The sequence below is a fragment of the Anomalospiza imberbis genome, chromosome 9 (assembly GCF_031753505.1).
Source record: "Anomalospiza imberbis isolate Cuckoo-Finch-1a 21T00152 chromosome 9, ASM3175350v1, whole genome shotgun sequence".
In the NCBI taxonomy this organism is placed as follows: Eukaryota; Metazoa; Chordata; class Aves; order Passeriformes; family Viduidae; genus Anomalospiza; species Anomalospiza imberbis.
In genome coordinates, this window is record NC_089689.1 from 21,921,890 (window position 1) to 21,938,775 (window position 16,886).

General features: G+C 54.9%; 2 protein-coding genes across 3 annotated transcripts in view; one reads left to right on the plus strand and one right to left on the minus strand.

Annotated features, from left to right (window-relative positions):
• Window positions 1-7: 7 nt before the first annotated feature.
• On the plus strand, window positions 8-6,020 carry UROD (uroporphyrinogen decarboxylase). The gene is given in 11 exon segments (XM_068198601.1): window positions 8-70; window positions 72-202; window positions 1,000-1,112; window positions 1,191-1,270; window positions 1,470-1,532; window positions 1,631-1,828; window positions 2,066-2,227; window positions 2,508-2,645; window positions 2,788-2,888; window positions 3,143-3,209; window positions 3,385-6,020. Coding segments are annotated over 11 exon segments (1,281 nt in total). The 3' UTR covers window positions 3,550-6,020.
• ZSWIM5 (zinc finger SWIM-type containing 5) overlaps window positions 5,697-16,886 on the minus strand; it is a 97,253-nt gene continuing 86,063 nt past the window's right edge. For both annotated transcript variants that reach the window (XM_068198597.1, XM_068198598.1), the window contains exons 7-14: window positions 16,109-16,255; window positions 13,151-13,288; window positions 12,426-12,686; window positions 11,909-12,044; window positions 10,182-10,339; window positions 7,824-7,987; window positions 7,436-7,517; window positions 5,697-7,030 (exon numbers count right to left, since the gene is read on the minus strand). In XM_068198597.1, coding sequence (XP_068054698.1) covers window positions 6,168-7,030; window positions 7,436-7,517; window positions 7,824-7,987; window positions 10,182-10,339; window positions 11,909-12,044; window positions 12,426-12,686; window positions 13,151-13,288; window positions 16,109-16,255 — 1,949 coding nt within the window. In that variant the 3' untranslated portion in view covers window positions 5,697-6,167. The remainder of the gene's footprint in view (window positions 7,031-7,435; window positions 7,518-7,823; window positions 7,988-10,181; window positions 10,340-11,908; window positions 12,045-12,425; window positions 12,687-13,150; window positions 13,289-16,108; window positions 16,256-16,886) is intronic.

A 16,886-nucleotide genomic window follows, 5' to 3' on the forward strand; every position in this document is an offset into this window, starting at 1 on the left:
CGGCAAGATGGCAGCGTACGGAGGGGCGGGAAGCCGGGCGGGGGGCGGGGCAAGATGGCGGCGGGAGGAGAGGCGGGACTACGGTGAGATGGCGGCGCCGACGGGGCGGGACGGGGCGGGACGGGGCGGACCGCGCCGCGTCGGGAGGCAACGGAGAGGCCGGGGAGCGGCTCGGGAGCATGGAGGGTGGCGAGCGGCTCCTGTGAGTAACCGGGACCGGGCAGGCCTGCGTTCCTTCCTAGTGTGGTAACGGGGCCATGTTTCGGCGCCTGCACGGGGGATACTGGTGTGCCTCGGGGAACGGCGATCTGGCACTGTGGGAGCACTGGGGATAGTGCTTTCGCGCTGAGATCCTGCACTGGGGACGCTGCTGTGGCTCTGGGGACACCGCTGAGGCACTGGAGTGGCCCTGGGATTATGGTGCTGGCACAAGAGTCCAGTACTGCGTCCCTGGAGGAGCTCTGGGCGGGGAGGGAGGAGGGTGATCCTGCACTGGGAGGGATCAGCAGGGCCGCTGGTGTGCTAGTTGAGTCCCCGGTCCCAAATTGAGGTTTTCGGGACTTTGTTGCCATAGGCCCCGCGGTTTCCGGGGTCCCCCTCGCCGGTGCAGGCCGGACTCCAGCAGCCCCACAGCTCGGGGAGCCTGGGGACGCGTGGCCTGGCACAGAGCGGGGGAATGCAGGACTGCCCGCCCCGCGCCCCGCTCGTCCCAAATCTCTCCGGGCGGGAGCAACTGGCGGCCCCGATAACTTAATCTCGCGGGCCCTGGGCAGCGCACCGCCTCTCTCCCAGGGGGCCCGCGGTCCTCAGCAGGAAGAAGTCCTGGGCTGTGGTGGGGAGAATTTATCACATTTGTCACAGCTGGGCACAAGCCTCTTCTGCGGTCAGGGAGTGGGGTTGAGCCGCTTACTCTGTCACCCTCTGCCCCCGTCGTGGAGGACTGGCAGGGCACCCAGCCCCCTCGTGGGTGACACCCTGTACCTGCTCTTTGCTCCGCAGCCCCAAAGGCTTCCCTAGACTGAAGAACGACACGTTCCTGCGCGCGGCGCGCGGGGAGGAGACGGAGCACACCCCGGTGTGGTGCATGCGGCAGGCAGGGCGGTACCTGCCAGGTGAGCGCTGGAGGCGAGCGGGGAGTAGCCAGGGGACCTCAGCAAGCAACCGGTAACATTTGTGGTGGTCTCTTGTAGAGTTTCGGGAGACACGGGCATCACAGGATTTCTTTGCCACTTGCCGGAGCCCCAAATTGTGCTGTGAGCTGACTCTGCAGGTGAGCATCACTCAGGGGTCTGTGTGTCCCCCTCTGTCTGCCCAGATGGGGATGGGGAGAAACCTTGATTCTGGTCATCCTGGATGGCCTCATTAAATTGTGCAGCTCTTAGGGACTCCACTGCGTCACGTGTTTGACCAGGTCCTCCATGGGAAGGCAGTCGCAACCCCTCACTAACATTGCCTCTTCCTCTGTGCAGCCACTAAGACGATTCGCCCTGGATGCTGCCATCATCTTCTCCGACATCTTGGTGGTGCCCCAGGTAAGAGCCACGGCCAATGCCACAGGGAACAGCAGCTGATAACAGGGCAGAATTCAAGGCTGCTCCATTCCTGCTTCTCCATTCTCCCCTGTCCCCAGGCGCTGGGCATGGAGGTTGTCATGGTCCCTGGCAAAGGACCTACGTTCACAGAGCCCCTGAAGGAGGTGGAGGATCTGCTGAAACTGCGACAGAAGGTGGATGTCACCGCAGAGTTAGGTTATGTCTTCCAGGCCATCACACTGACACGACACAGCCTGGAGGGCAAGGTGCCCCTCATCGGCTTCTCGGGGGCACCGGTAGGTAGCGCGGCTCTTCTGTGTGGGTTTCCCTGATGGGCTCCTCTACTCTCTTGGGGTGAGACCAGCTATGGCACCCCCAGCTGTGGGTGCTACATGGATGCGTAATGGGGCATTCAGTGCAGGAGCAGCTGTGCCCCCCAGGCTCTGGGGTGCTCACAGGTCCTACCTTCAGCACTGCGAGTGGGACTTTGTGTCTTCTTTCATCTCCATCACTCTCTTCACTCCTCCCCACAGTGGACGCTCATGTCCTACATGATTGAAGGTGGTGGCTCCGCTACAATGGCCAAGGCCAAGAGCTGGCTCTACCGTCACCCCGAGGCAAGCCACCGTCTGCTACGCCTGCTGGCTGACGTTATCATTGACTACCTGGTGGGGCAGGTGGCTGCTGGAGCGCAGGTGTGTCCTGGGGCAATGGGGACAGGGCCAAGAAGGAAGGCAGGAACTGGGGATAGGGAGCAGAGAGGATCCAGCATCTGGAAGGAGGAGGACGGACTGAGTTGCTGCTCTCCCAATCCCATGGGAAAGTGGTTGAGTTGCCATCCCTGGAAGTATTTGATAGACAAGTAGATATGGCACCTGGGGACACTCTTTACTGGTGGATTTGGCAGTGCTGGGTTGTTAGACTCAATAATCTTATAGGTCTTTTCCAGCCTAAAGGATTCTGTGTCCCTGGCAGGCGCTTCAGCTGTTTGAGTCCCATGCAGGGCATCTGGGCCCAGAGCTGTTTCAGGACTTTGCCCTGCCTTACATCCGGGACATTGCCCAGGCTGTCAAGAGCAAGCTGAAGGAGGAGGCACTGCCCCTGGTGCCCATGGTGAGTCAGGGCTGCCTGGATTGACCCTGACATCTGGGTGCTGCTGGAGAGGGGTGCAGCCCCTGGCACCTGCTTCCCTCAGTACAGTCTGTGGGGAGGGATCTGAGCCACAGCAGTTGCTGCCCATCTCCTCCCTCCCCAGATCATCTTTGCCAAGGATGCACACTACGCCCTGCGCGACCTGGCCCACGCTGGTTACGAGGTTGTTGGTCTCGACTGGACCATCCGGCCCCAAGAAGCTCGGTAAGAGTCTGACTCAGGGCTCAGGTGTCTGGGCAGGATCCCAGACCAGGTACTCTGACCTCCTCCTCTGCCCTGAGGCATCCCAGGCCTGGACGTTGCTGCTCCAAAGGTGGGGATAGTTGGGCCACCATGCCACAGCTTCTAAAGGCTGCGCTGAGGGCTCCTGGGGGTCCTGTGGTGGGGGCTGCAGGCACCTGGCTGCCCTCAGTCTCTGTACCACATGCAGCAACTCACCTGCTTCCTCCCTGCTGCAGTGCACAGATAGGAAAAGATGTCACCCTGCAAGGCAACCTGGATCCATGTGCTCTCTATGCACCCAAGGTGAGCCATGGCTAGTACCAGCAACTAGGGCTAGTTCTAGCCTGTGTTAAAGGCCTTCTACCTGCAGCACTGGCTCATGTCCCACCATCGCCTCAGGCTAGCTGAGGGGGACTGGTGGGGGTGAAATACCCTGAGCTGGATTGGTCTGACACATGGTTTTCTACCATACCTACAGGAGAAGATTGGCGAGCTGGTGAAGAAGATGCTGGAGAGTTTTGGGACCCAACGCTATATTGCCAACCTGGGCCACGGCCTCTACCCTGACATGAATCCTGAACACGTGGGTGCCTTTGTGGAAGCTGTGCATGCTCATTCCCGTCATATCAACAAGCACAGCTGAGCCTGGGGCCTTGGGGACAGGACTCTGGTTTGGGCAGTCGCACAGTCACCCGTGTTGTCACAGGTTTCACTCTAGGCTGGGCTGCAGCATTAAACCAGGACCTTCTCTGCAGCAGCCGTGTGGCTCTGGCTGGGGGGATGGGGAACTGTATACCCCAAAGGAGATGTGAAGTCATGGCAGGCTGCTAGAGGAGCATGTGTGGTGAGGGGGAGCCCCTGAGCCCCATCCTGCAGGTCAAAATGGGGAAACAGGGATGGCAGCAAATTGTGGAGGATGCCTCTCTCTGCCAGGCTGCAGTGCCCACGCTTGTAACAGAGGATGTGAGCCCAGGACACAACAGCCATCTCCCTGAGGATGGATGCGCTCAGCCCTGCTAGGGAAGGTGGGCTGCCTGAGGCTGGCAGGGTCACAGCCTGGGGGCTTGGGGCTCACAGCCCACCACTGGCAGAGACTCAGCATCAGCTGTCCCACCGTCCTGCTCAGGTTGAAATGGGCAATGTGTCCTCAACCCAGGGAAGTCTCAAGGGGCTGGGAGAGCCAGCAGGGCTCATCTGGGAGACAGCTGGCAAAATGGCAGGAAAACCTCTAACACCGCACCACCAGCACCCTGCCACACTGGCTGGGATGGCAACAAAGGCACCACGGCCCTCCTCCTCCAGTTCCCAAAGCCTCTTTAGGACCACCCCCCCAGTCCTAGAGTGTTCCCCCAGGCACACCTCCTCATCTCTGATCCTCAGGGCCAAGCTTGCCTGGGGCTCAGCAAACTGCAGAAAGCAGCCCAGGAACCCTGAGTTACAACTCCTTGCCACCCCATTCCACACTGCAGCACACTCACTGGTTCAGGTTGGCGGCAGGACGGATCAAGACACGGAGAAACGCTGGTCTGGCTGGCATGGATAGGGCCATGTCTCCAGCATGGGCAAGGACCTGCTAACATTGTACATGGCAGGGAGCTGCACCCAGTCTGTCTCCCTCTTCAGGGCACAGGAGCTGGCTACCACAGGGGGCTGAGACACTGCTCTGCACAAGTGTGGTGACACCCCCTGACTTCAGAGAAAGGCAGGAGAGACACAGGCAGTAACGTTCATCCCTTTTATTATTAAACATCAGATGAAGAGGTCGCACACACACATACACGCACGCACGCAAAAAAAAAAAAAAAAAAAAAAAAAAAGGGAAGGAAAAAAAGACTGGTTGAAGACCGCTATTTCGGTGGCGACACAGACCGAGTACAATTGGGTTCCTGGCCAGAGCGCGGACACATGTCACTTGCCAAAAAATTAAACCAGACAGCAGATAACTAGCGCACGTCCTCTAACTACAAGTCATCATTCAGACTGGCCCTGGCCCCCCCAGCCCTCCCAACCTGCTGGCAAAGAAATGAACCAAAACTGAAGAGCCACCGCCCTGGGGCTGGAGTGTGCCCGCAGCACCAGGTGAGCTGGGAAGGGCCGAGCGTCTCGGCTGCACCACGGAGCCGGGAACTGACGCGGCTGCCCCTCCCTCCCCTGAAGCTGGCAGCCCTCGTGCCCGCCCAGGCACTCACACCCTGCACCTGCCCTGCGACGGGCTGAGTCCTCCATCGCCAGCATCTGCGTGTGTCCGAGTGAGCATCGCCCCGAGTTCCTTCCTTTGCTGGGCGGCTGCTCCTCCGTCCGTCCGTCCGTCCCTCCCAGGGCTGTGAGTCGAGTAGATGTTCGCCTCCCCCCCACACCCTTCTTGCTGTTGACGATGCCATGGGAACCTGAGAAATGTTCGTGTGCCTCCTCCTCTTTTTGTCTGTGGTTTTGTGTGGGTTTTTTAAATAATAGTTTTAATAATAATAACAATAATAATAATAATAGCAATAATAAAAATAATCGCCCCAGCCCACAACAATTTCAAGTATCCCCCAAATAAAAGACAGAATTATAAATAATTATAACTTTACAATTTAATAATTGACACATATACTATAGTATTTACAGTATCATAAATGCTTTTTTTTTTGTGTTACTTTTAGTAAGCAATCCCTGAGAACAGTTACTTTTACTTGTTTTTATTGAAGTATCTTCACAAATAGAGGAGTTTGCATGTCTCGGGCGGGCGGGAGAAGCGCTCTGCAAAGCCATTGCTTTTGGTGACGCATGAGGTTCTAGTGTCGCAGGTTTCTTTGCTTGCTTTTTTTTCTTTTTTTTTTCTTTTTTTTTGTTTTGTTTCATTAAATTCCCCACATAATTTTAAAGATTTTTCACTTTGCAACCTTCGTATCCCTCCAGCGACCACGTCCTTCAGGAAAGAGGTATTAGATTTCCAGGTTAGCTTTTGGTATTGGCAAGGGAGGGCAGGGGGCTGAGTAAACCATCCTTTTTTCCCCATGGTTGCCTTTTGGTTTGTGCCCAAGGAATCTCTGGATCCTCTCAGTGTGTGAAATGGTTAAATCCAAGAAAGAGTAACACTAAAAGAAAAAAAAAAAAAAAAAGGAAAGAAAACAAACAAACAAAAAAAAGAAACAGAAGACCAGAACAGAGCAGCCTCTGCTGATGGGGGGAAGCTGATCTCCACTTTCCTTCCTTCTTCTCTCCCAAGTCCCCGTGCTGCGGCCAGATCCTGCCAGGGAGCAGGGCAGGAGCCGGGGCTCACCCAAACCGTTCTCGCACCAGCAGCATCAGTTTTTTCTTGCCTTTGTAGATTTGTTTAAGATTGTCAATGAATTGGGCAAACTGTATGTGCCCGTCCTGTGCCAGGAGGAAGGTCTCCCTGGCCTTGCTGAGGAACTCGATGAACTCCCCATAGTGCCGTGGGCTGATGTGGGTGAGCCGGGAGTGGGTGGTGTTGATGTAGGCGCTTATCGTCGCGTCCAGCAGCTGCCGCAGGGGGGCTTTGTCAGTGGACATCAGCTTCCCCGAGTTCCTGCGCCCAGGGATGCCGGCCAGCCCTGGCGCCGTCATGGTGCAGCGGCGAAGGATGTCCGAGAGCACTGTGGCACAGTGCACGCTCTTCACCACCAGCGGGATGATGGCTGCCAGCTCGTTTTTGCCCAGAGAGTGGCTCAAGGCGCAGGCCCAGAGCACATCATTGATGGCTGGGTGCGTGTCCTGGTTGTAGGCCAGGTTGAGATGTGTCATGGCCAATGAGGCCAGTTTGAAGGCTCGGAGTGGGTAGCCCCGGTGTTCCATGTAGCGGGCGATGGTGAAGAGCTGGGTGTAGGTCATGCCAGTGGAGGCGGCGTCAATGACGATCTGGTAGGCGGTCTCGAAGGCGATGTGGTCCTTCTCGCAGAGGGTCAGGGCAGACAGGGCGCAGTTCTGGGGGTCCTTCATGGCGCACTGCAGGGCCAGGGTGCGGGCACAGCTGGCTAGCTCTTCCCGCTGTGGGTAGTCCAGGCTTAGGCGCAGGATGGTGTTGTGGGACATCACTGTGGCCGCCACAATGCTGGTGGCTTCCGTGGGAGTGAACAGTGAGTACCAGCTCTGCAGGATGCTCACCAGGGCCCTCACTCCTGCAAGAAAACATCGGGGTCATAGCATATCCCTGGAACCTGAGTCTGTTCATGGGGCTCCTCTGAGACCCAGAGACAGGGTAAAAACAGCCCACAGCAGTGCTGAGCTGCTGCCTCTGCCCCAAGAGGGACAAGGCAGAGGCCAACCCACACTGCCACGCTGCAGGGCACAGAGACCACCACTGGCCTGGGCCAGGTACAGGGCACCCATCCAAGTCTCAAAACCGGCCACTGCTGCAGTCCCAACCCTGTCAACTGGTGCTCTGAGGTAAATTCAGTTATCCAAGAAGAAATGAGAGACTCAGGAGAACTCGGATGCTTACGGGTAGGCATGACCCAAGGATCATGATGCCCAACCCTGCTCCCACTGCACGCAGGCCAGATCCCCAGTGCACATGAACTCACCCACTTCAGTAGCGCACGTCACCAGCCACCTCACCATCTCCCGCCGCCGCCAGTTGAGCGTGGACAGGGTCATGCGCATCACCTGCGAGGCAAACTTGGGGTGACTGGCTGCCCTGCAGGGCTCTAGTGAGGCCACCCAACAGAGCAGTGCTCCCCAGAAATCCCTTTGGTTCAACTGGCTACCAAGTACCTGGCACTGCCTCACCTCCACCCAAACCACAGTGAGCACAGGGGCTTCCCAGGGCTGAGGTCCCTTGCTCAGGACCATGCAGGGATCAATTTACTCCATCCACAGGGGATACACTGCTTGGTGGAAGACCATAAGCAGCACAGCTGCCACAGCAAGAGGGGCAGAAGGGCCACCGGCATCCCCAGCATCATTCCGTACCTGGAGCCCCAGTTCCAGCGCCACATTGAGCAGTGTCGTGTCAGAGTTGCTGTCGGCTGGCGTAGCAATCTTGAATGCATCCTGAGCCAGCTTGAAGATCAAGGAGGAGGAGTGGATGTTTTTCTGGATGGCCTCCAGCACTGTGCGTAGGCGCAGCATGTCCCCTGGGAGCAAGCAAGAATGGTCAGATGGCTCAGGCACCCCCCAACTTGCCCTGGAGCCCCATCTCTTGCCTGCACCATGAGCTGAACAGTCCCTTCACCACGGCCAGCCCCCTCTAGACATACACACAGAGGGACACACAGTGATGCTGGATCAGGCCCTGCAGTCCAACAGTCTAAAATGGAGCATCCTCCCCAGGAAGTGATACATCCTACAGCAAGCGTCCTCACTCAAGTTCATCCTCTCACAGAGAGGACAAACAAACCTGAGTGATCCCAGACATGTCCTGTCTTTAGAAGACATCTCCAGGCACCTGGATGTTCCACCCTGGCCTCAAGTTTGACAGCTGTACAGCAGCTTCTTCCCAGAAAAGGAGGGGCTTGGGGAGATGCCTAGTATTGAATGGCTGCAGAAACATCAGTCTTCATCCAGGGACATTAGGAAGAAGAGGAAAAGCTGTTTGCTGCACACACACACTGTCTTGTCCAGCAAGTTCCCTCTGCAAGGCTGGGCTGGGGTCACCCAGACTTGCTGGACCTTGGTTCTGGATGTCCCAGGTCAGGTACACAGCACTCACAACTGAGACAGGTTGAGCTATCCCCAAAGAAGGGGGTTCATGGCACAATACACGGCAGTGGTGCTGCCGGTCTCCTGCTACAGGAGGCTGTGGGTTCTAGGATATATGATGGCACCAGGAGACGGGGCAAGATCTTGGAAGAGGGACACATCAAGGCATATTAATACCATGATCCTGCACCTAGCTTGGGAAATCCTCCTATCAGTGCCTGTGGGACACAGTGTGGGGAGTGGAACCTTTCGGATGTGTGCAGACCAGAGGTGCTAACATGCCACATTAGGTTCCAGCTTTATTTCTACTCCTAGTCATAGGCTGAGCAGATGAACCTCATGCAAAGACAACCAAATCATGCACAGCAGCATGAAAAACCCAGTGCTGCACCTGGACACACAGAGACATCTCGGGTGACTCATAGCTAAAGATATCACCTGCCACCCACCACAGCCGCTTGCACTGCCACCAAAATCCAAGCTTCCCTAAAATGGCTCACAGGGGCGTGGGCAAGAGAGGCTGCAGGATAACATTAGGACATGCTGCAGCAGGGGAGCACCTGAGGAAGGGGACAGTTGGAAAAACAAATGCAATCCAACAGCCCTACAATCCCAGCATAAAAACCTCATCCCATTAGGCACTGGAAGGGAGAAAAATACCTAAAGGATAAGCCAAGTACCAGCTCTTCATCTGAGCACTGCAAATTGGGCAGAACACCATCAGCCCTGGTAAAGCAGCCTAGAGGAGGAGGCTGGAAGGAGAGAAGAGGCTGCCAAGGCAGCAAGGCTGGAGCTTTCTGACAGCTCATTTCCCTTCCCTCTCACTGGGAAAGAAAAACATTCCCCATCAGGCTGGCAGCACCAGGACATCAGAGGGCAGTGGTACCTGCTTGGCTCACTGACCCTCATGGGACACAAGACTCTTGCCACCCTGAAGGGGTCGGTTTCTGGTCAGGGGGATGTTTAATGAAAAGCCTGTGCTCGCCTTCATAATAGTGCCTGAGCAGAAACTGAAGAGGCCCAAGAGACCAGTGAGGTGTTTCACAAGCCCCTTGCAGCTGGGACCAAAGTGTCCTACCCAGAATTGCTGATTCCATGTCCAACAAAAGCCAATTTTGGTTTGGTGCACAGGGAGGTCTTCTCCCTCCCACAGCCCATGCAGAATCATTACCACAGGGTGGAAGAGACAAAGCAGAGGTGAAAGGATAAACAGCTTCAAACTAAACCATGGCATGACCTCACAACATGCCTGGCAGGGATTGCTGGCCTGGCAGCTGTCTGTGCTGCAGGGTAGGCATGATCCTGCATCACCTGGGCACTACCCAGGACCTGCAGCGCCGTGGCTGCAAGGCCTGTCTGAACCTCATTGGAAATTCCCATCCTGCCCTGCTGGACCATGAACCCTTTGAGACAAAAATCCCAGAAACCCCAGATTCTCAAGGCCAGCTCATCATGCCCTGCCCACAGCAGGTTGCTAGTGGGACACCACTGGGGCCAGTGGGACACCCAACCAGTCTCTACCAGTAGCAGCAGAAGCAAGAGCTCCCTCCTTTCTCCAGGAAAAACTCTTCCACGCTGTTGTGCACCACCATCCCATCAACCCGGTCCCAGAACTGCCCTGCCACCGACCTTTGGCTGCCGTGAGCATGGTGGAGGCGAGCTCGCACTGCTGTGACTCCAGGTGCCCCAGGGTGAACCAGCGCGGGTACCTGCTGGGGACCACCGAGACCAGGTGGTGAGGGTGAGTCACGTCGCCGGATGGAGCCGTGGTCTCCAGGACAGGCAACCTGAAGGCCAAGCAGGAGGAAGCAACATCAGACCCCAGCCCAACCCCAGCTTCACCTCCTCTCCCTGAGGCGCTGCCAAGGCGAGGCAGGGGCTGCCTGCAGCAATGCCTTTGAACACATCCTGCTGCTGTGCACGTGTGGGGCTCCCGAGGCTGCGTGCTCAGCACATGGGCACAGGGATCAGTCTGAGACTGACTTGAAAGGGGGGGGAAAGATCCATGGAGTGATTTATAAACTTGCAAGGAAAAGCACAGACCTCAGAGAGAAAAAAAGGAAGGAAAAAAATAAAATCCCTCCTCCCCTCCTGTTCCTTTCATGTCAAAGCACCCAGCAGAACTCCTGACTGTATCATCTGGTTCTTCTTAAAATGCTTGGTTATGATCAGAAGCAGCAGCACATTTCCCCAGGGCCTCTGCAGCCAGGTTAAGTTGCCTGTTTTTGTAGGCACATCCAAAAGCCTGGAAAACCTGGGGAAGAAGCAAGCCGAAAGAAGGGGAGAGGGATTCTCAAGTCACCAGCCATGGTGACAAATCCTAAACCCCTGAGTTGGTGCTGGTGTTGCTAACTTGACAGCTAGTTATGCAGGAGGGAAACTGCACCCTGGACATGAAGAGCATCCAAATGTCTCTGCTATCCTCACTTGCAGGCTTGAGGTAACCACAGGGCAGCAGAAGCCCAACTTTTCCAGCCCTGGACATAGATACCTCAAGACAGGGAGTCCTAGCTGGGAGCAGGGGATGGGCATTAACAGATGGCATTCCTGGGGCCCTCAGTCCTGTTCAACGGCCAGAGGGCTCAGGTCTAGCAGGACATGGTGCTTTTGCACACCACAGAGGCCCCTGGCTGCTTATTAGGGCTGCCTGTCCTCCTGAGCAGCTCTTCTCAGAACAGGGGGATTTCAAACTTTCCCCCAGTGCTGGAGAGAGATGACCCATTTAACTGAGGAAATGCTGCAAAAAAGGTGATGCTCTGGGCCAGGACTTTTAATGGCACTGGGATCCTCTGGAGTTGACAGTCCTCCAAGCAGTGACTTGTTTAGGAAATTCCAGCTTTTCCAAGACCCATCCAGTCCCTGTCAAAACAGTGACGCGGGCTGATGTCTGAAGTGTGTCATGGATTGGGGAAGGAGATAGGACAGCTCTCAGCATCAGCTGTTTCCCCAGTTCCAGAGACAGAGATAGGTTTTAATGGAGAACAGAGTTTGACTGTGCTCTCCACCTGGCTCTGTGACACCCTGGAGCCCGGGGCAAACCATCCGCCCATCTGTGCCAGGATAACAGCCCTTGTTGCAGGCAGGGAGGGCTGCAGGGTGCCCAAGGCCTGGCAGACAGAAGGCAGATGACAGTTCTGTGCGTGCCTGGGACCTGCTCTGGCAGAGGATGCCTGTCACAGGGACAGGCAGGTGGTGGTCCGGCCTGGAGCGAGGGGCTGGGTGGAGGGCTGGGCCAGCAGACATTCTTGGATGGATTCTCCCATCCCTGCTCTAAAGTTGCAAAGCATTCCAGCTTCCCAACAAGCATAGGAGAGAGGCAAAAAAGGGAGCAGAGACAGAATTAAACATGCACCAACCTCATGGCCCGCAAAGCCAGCTTGTATGCCAGGTCAGCATCGTGGGGCAGCAGGGCAGAGAACAGATATTTGGCAAAGGTGTGCATGGGGACGCTCTCCCGGTGGATGACTTCTCCCAAGCCGCTGAAGGGACCACCTAGGCAGAAGCAGAGCCCATCAGCCATAATTAGCACAGCAGGATCTGTGGCTGGGGTTTGGAACAACCCAAAGCTCTGAGGATCTGCTGTTCAGCTCCCTGGCATGTTACTCAAGTTGGATCCAGGGATGCTCTTTCCTTTTCTAAAAGAAAATAAGAAACCAAAGCCATGTGCTCAGCACCCTTCTCCATATTGCCTCTGACTTGATCTTTTTCTAGGGATGCCAACAAACCCTTGCTTTACCAGGTGATGGGGCAGAGCAGCCATCCTACAGGCTCTGCATCACATCCAGAGAGGAAGAAGCAGGATGTGCATAAATTTTGAAAATTACCAACACTTGGCTAAGACACAAAAGTCAGCTAGATGAGCCAAGCCCCCACCTTCTAGCAGCAAGATGCACTGCTTCCGCAGGGTCTGCACCAGCACCGGGTCCAGCTCCAGGTCCTGCAGCCGGGCAATGATCTGCTCCTCATTGCGGCACACCTTGTCCTGGGCATACAGACCTTCAGGCATCACTCTCTGCTGACCCATCCCCATCAGGGCCACCTCTAAGGCCAGGGACAGGTAGGACTCGTCACCATCTTGGCTGCCTGTCACAACGGGCACATGTTGATACACTGGTGGTTTGGAATCCCCAGTGTCTGAAAGGAGGGAGAGGAGATGAAGTGGGGTTAGAAGAGACTTCCCAGACAGCAGAATTATTGCAGAAAAAAAATCTCTCCCTTCAGAAGCAAGACCCACTCTTCCCTTCCTGCCTGCTTTTGGTTACCCAGAAATGACAGATGAAAGCTCCCTGAGTGAGATGTGGGCTTCACCCTCCCTTTGTGCTCTCACTAGGAGATGCAGGAGACCCAAGACATGTGCAACAGGGTGCACAGCTGACACCAGAGCCTTCCCATGGACCTGCTCTGTTCTGGTTGCAAACCCTGGGGCTGAGAAACCTCTATTTCTCTCTACTCACCACCTTCCCTGTCTGCACTGCAGCTCTGCCCTGGTGCTCCTGCCAAGGCAGAGAGGGGGGACTCAGAGTCCAGGTGTCCAGAGCCCCAGATCTGCACCCACAGCCACAGACACCAGGAAGGGATTCAGGACAAGCACTTGGTACCTGAAATTTCAAGGCAATTTTCCTCTTCTAATCTACAAGCTTCAGTCAGGGTGAGAAAGAGGCAGCCGATGGGGTTCAGAGGGTGGCCTACCCAGCCCTCCAGGTTGGTGATGGTTGTTGCTCCTCGCTGCAGCAGCTCTGGATAAAATAGAACAGGATGATGGTAAAAGTAAGGAATTTAAAGACAAGTTCTGCACCCAGAGAGGCTTCCAAGACCAGAGGACTTTTTTTATCCCACAGTTTGCATCACAGGGACCTCTAGGGCCAACTCTGGCATGGTAGTTCACAAAAAAAAAAGGTGTCCCTAAGGCCATATAAGATGCAGTGACTCATTCTCTGTTCCAAGAGGACATGAGAGTCTGTAGAGTCCCAAAGATAAGGTCTATAATGCCAGACCTGCAGCTTATGGACTGATTTGCATTGGTAGCCTGAATGTTTTGTAACACAAGCAGAAATCTCTCCTGAGATGACAAAGACTCCCAGTGATTTTTAAAATTTAATCTTTTGGTGATCTCAAGCTGGCTGAGCTGGCAAGGACCAAGAGTCGCTGACCTTCAGCAGCACTGCAGTAACTGACCCCGGCTCCCTGCCAATTGCAACTGCAAAAGGAGGAACACTGGGCTGGTCTCCTGGTACATTGACTCAGGAAATGCAAGGTGGAAGTAGCACACACAGCCAGCTGCTCTGCAGTCAGGCAGTTCTTCTTTAATGCGGGCAGCACTTGCCTGGGCAACCCTTACAGGCAACCAGACACAGCAACAGTGGGAACAAGAACATCCCTATTGCAGCAGCCTGAAGACAGCATGTGGGCAGCTCTGTCCTCAGCATGTGGGTATCAACTTAGCTTTGCTCAAGCAACTCAGTTTGTCTTCCTAGGGCATGTGCAGTGCTGCCCACCCTCTACCTCTGCCACTCTGAATGGGGCAGCACAACTCTTACAGAATCACTAGGCTGGAAGAGACCTTCAAGATCATCGAGTCTAACCCGTGCCGTAACACCTCAACTAAACCATGGCACTGAATGCCACATCCAGTCTTCTCCTAAACACATCCAGGGATGGTGACTCCACCACCTCCCCTGGCAGACCATTCCAGTACTTCATCACCCTTTCATAAAAAACTTATTCCTAATATCCAACCTATATTTCCCTTGGCAGAGCTTAAGACTGTGTCCTCTTGTTCTGTCAGTTGCTGCCTGGAGAAAGAGACCAACCCCCACCTGGCTACAACCACCCTTCAGGAAGTTGTGGAGAGTGGTAAGGACACCCCTGAGTCTCCTCTTCTCCAGGCTAAACACCCCCAGCTCCCTCAGTCATTCCTCATAGGGCTTGTGTTCCAAGCCCCTCACCAGCCTTGTTGCCTCCTCTGGATGCGCTCAAGCATCTCAACATTCTTCCTAAATTGAGGGCCCAGAACTGGAGATGGCCTCACCAATGCTGAGTACAGGGGAAGGATGACCTCCCTGCTCCTGCTGGCCACACTATTCCTGATACAGGCCAGGTGCCATTGGCCTTCTTGGCCACCTGGGCACACTGCTGGCTCACGTGCAGTCAGCTGTCAGTACCCCCAGGTCCCTTTCTGCCTGGGCACTGTCCAGCCACACCGTCCCCAGCCTATAGTGCTGCAGGGGGTTATTGTGGCCAAAATGCAAGACTTGGCACTTGAACTTATTAAACTTCATCTTATTGGACTCTGTCCATCCATCCAACTGTTCCAACTCTCTCTGCAGAGCCCTCCTACCATCCAACAGATCGACACATGCTCCCAGCTTAGTGTCGTCTGCAAATTTACTAACGACAGACTCAATCCCCTCATCCATGTGGTCAATAAAAATATTGAACAGAGCTGGCCCCAGCACAGACCCCTGAGGGACACCACTGGTGACCGTCCCCAGCTGGATGCTGCACCATTCACCACCACTCTCTGGGCCGGCCTTCCAGCCAGTTCCTAACCCAGCAAAAAGTGCTCCTGTCCAAGCCATGGCTGCCACCTTTCCCAGGAGTGTGCTGTGGGAGAGTGTCAATGCCTTGCTGAAGTCCAGGTACACAACATCCACAGCCTTTCGTGCATCCACCAGGCGGGTCACCTGGTCATAAAAGGAGGCCAGGTTGGTCAAAGACGACCTACCCCTCCTAAACCCATGCTGGCTGGTCTGATACCCTGGCCATCCTGTAAGTGCAGCATGATTACACTCAATATAAGCTGTTCTATTACCTTACCAGGCACTGAGGTCAGGCTAACTGGCCTATAATTACCAGGATCCTCCTTCCCACCCTTTTTGTGAATGGGCATCACACTGGCCAGCTTCCAGTCATCTGGAACCTCACCACTGAGCCAGGACTGCTGGTAAATGATGGAGAGCGGCTTGGGAAGCTCATCTGCCAGCTCCCTCATCACCCTGGGATGGATCCCATCTGGTCCCATGGATTTATGAACATCCAAGCAGCTCAGCAGGTCTCTGACTGCCTCCTTCTGGATAACAGGGGGACCATTCCGTCCTCCCAGCCCAGGAGGACAGTTGTCCTGAGGACAAGCTGTCTTCCCACTAAAGACTGAGGCAAAGAAGGCATTAAGCACTTCCGCCTTCTCCTCATCTGCAGTTACTGAGTTCCCTCCCACATCCAGGAGGTTGGTTTTACCCTTCCTTTTGCCATTAATATATTTGTAAAAACATTTCTTATTATTCTTTACAAAAGTTGTCAAATTAAGTTCGAAGTGAGCTTTGGTATCTCAAATTTTTTTCCTACATGCCCTAGCAACCCCCTTAAATACTTCCTGAGAGACCTGACCCTCCTTCCAAAGATGATACATCCTCTTTTTATTCCTAAGTTCCTTCAAAACATCGTTGCCCGATCCAGGCTGGATGTTTGCCTCATCAAAGTGGAAAAGACTTTTGCAACCAACTGAGATACCCCCGGCCAGACGTCACAAGAAACTTGTCACATAGCTCTACTCATACCTTTCTTCTGATGCTTATATATTTCCAGCTGCCTTTGCTGCTGCAGTCGCAGGGTGTTGATTATGGCAACAGTCAGTCGGAGAGCTTCTCTGGGATAACCGTGGGAGCGCAGCGCATCCACCCGAGCACAGGCAGTTGGGACGTGTTCTGCAAGGAAAGGAACAGGGGGCATGGCTGAACCAGAGGAACACAAGCATTGACTCATGGGGCATCTTCTATTCGTGTTCCCCACACCTGAGCTAAACTCCTGCTTCCAGTCTTGAATTCATCCTTTCTCCCTGCTCCTGGAAATGATGCCTACCAGGAATACTAACGGGACTCCTGCCACATTCAACCCACAGCAGCCACGTCAGTACCTAAATCCCCACCTCCGCAAAGCTTATCTAATGGAAGCACTTCCAACACACACCACTGCTGCAATACGACAGCTCCAACACAGGCTGTTACAACCCTGCCGCTCACTTCTCCTAAAATCTGCATGGCTTATCTCGATTTCTCTCACGGCTCTCAGGGCACAGGTGATGATACACAGGGTGAGGCTGGGCATCCAGCACTGTGCTGGGGGCACTGGCAGACTTGGGGTGATGCTCTGAACTGACTCCTTAACACCTCCATGGAGCGAGCTCTGCAGACATCCTGTCTCTTCTGCAGTTCTCCTACCTGGTGTTTTATTATTAGGAACAGTTGCACGAAACCCCCTCCCAAGACTCACAGTTGCTTAGGAATTCATCTGCTCCTGCTGCTTATTGCTCACCTGAAATCACAAGCAACTGTGGAG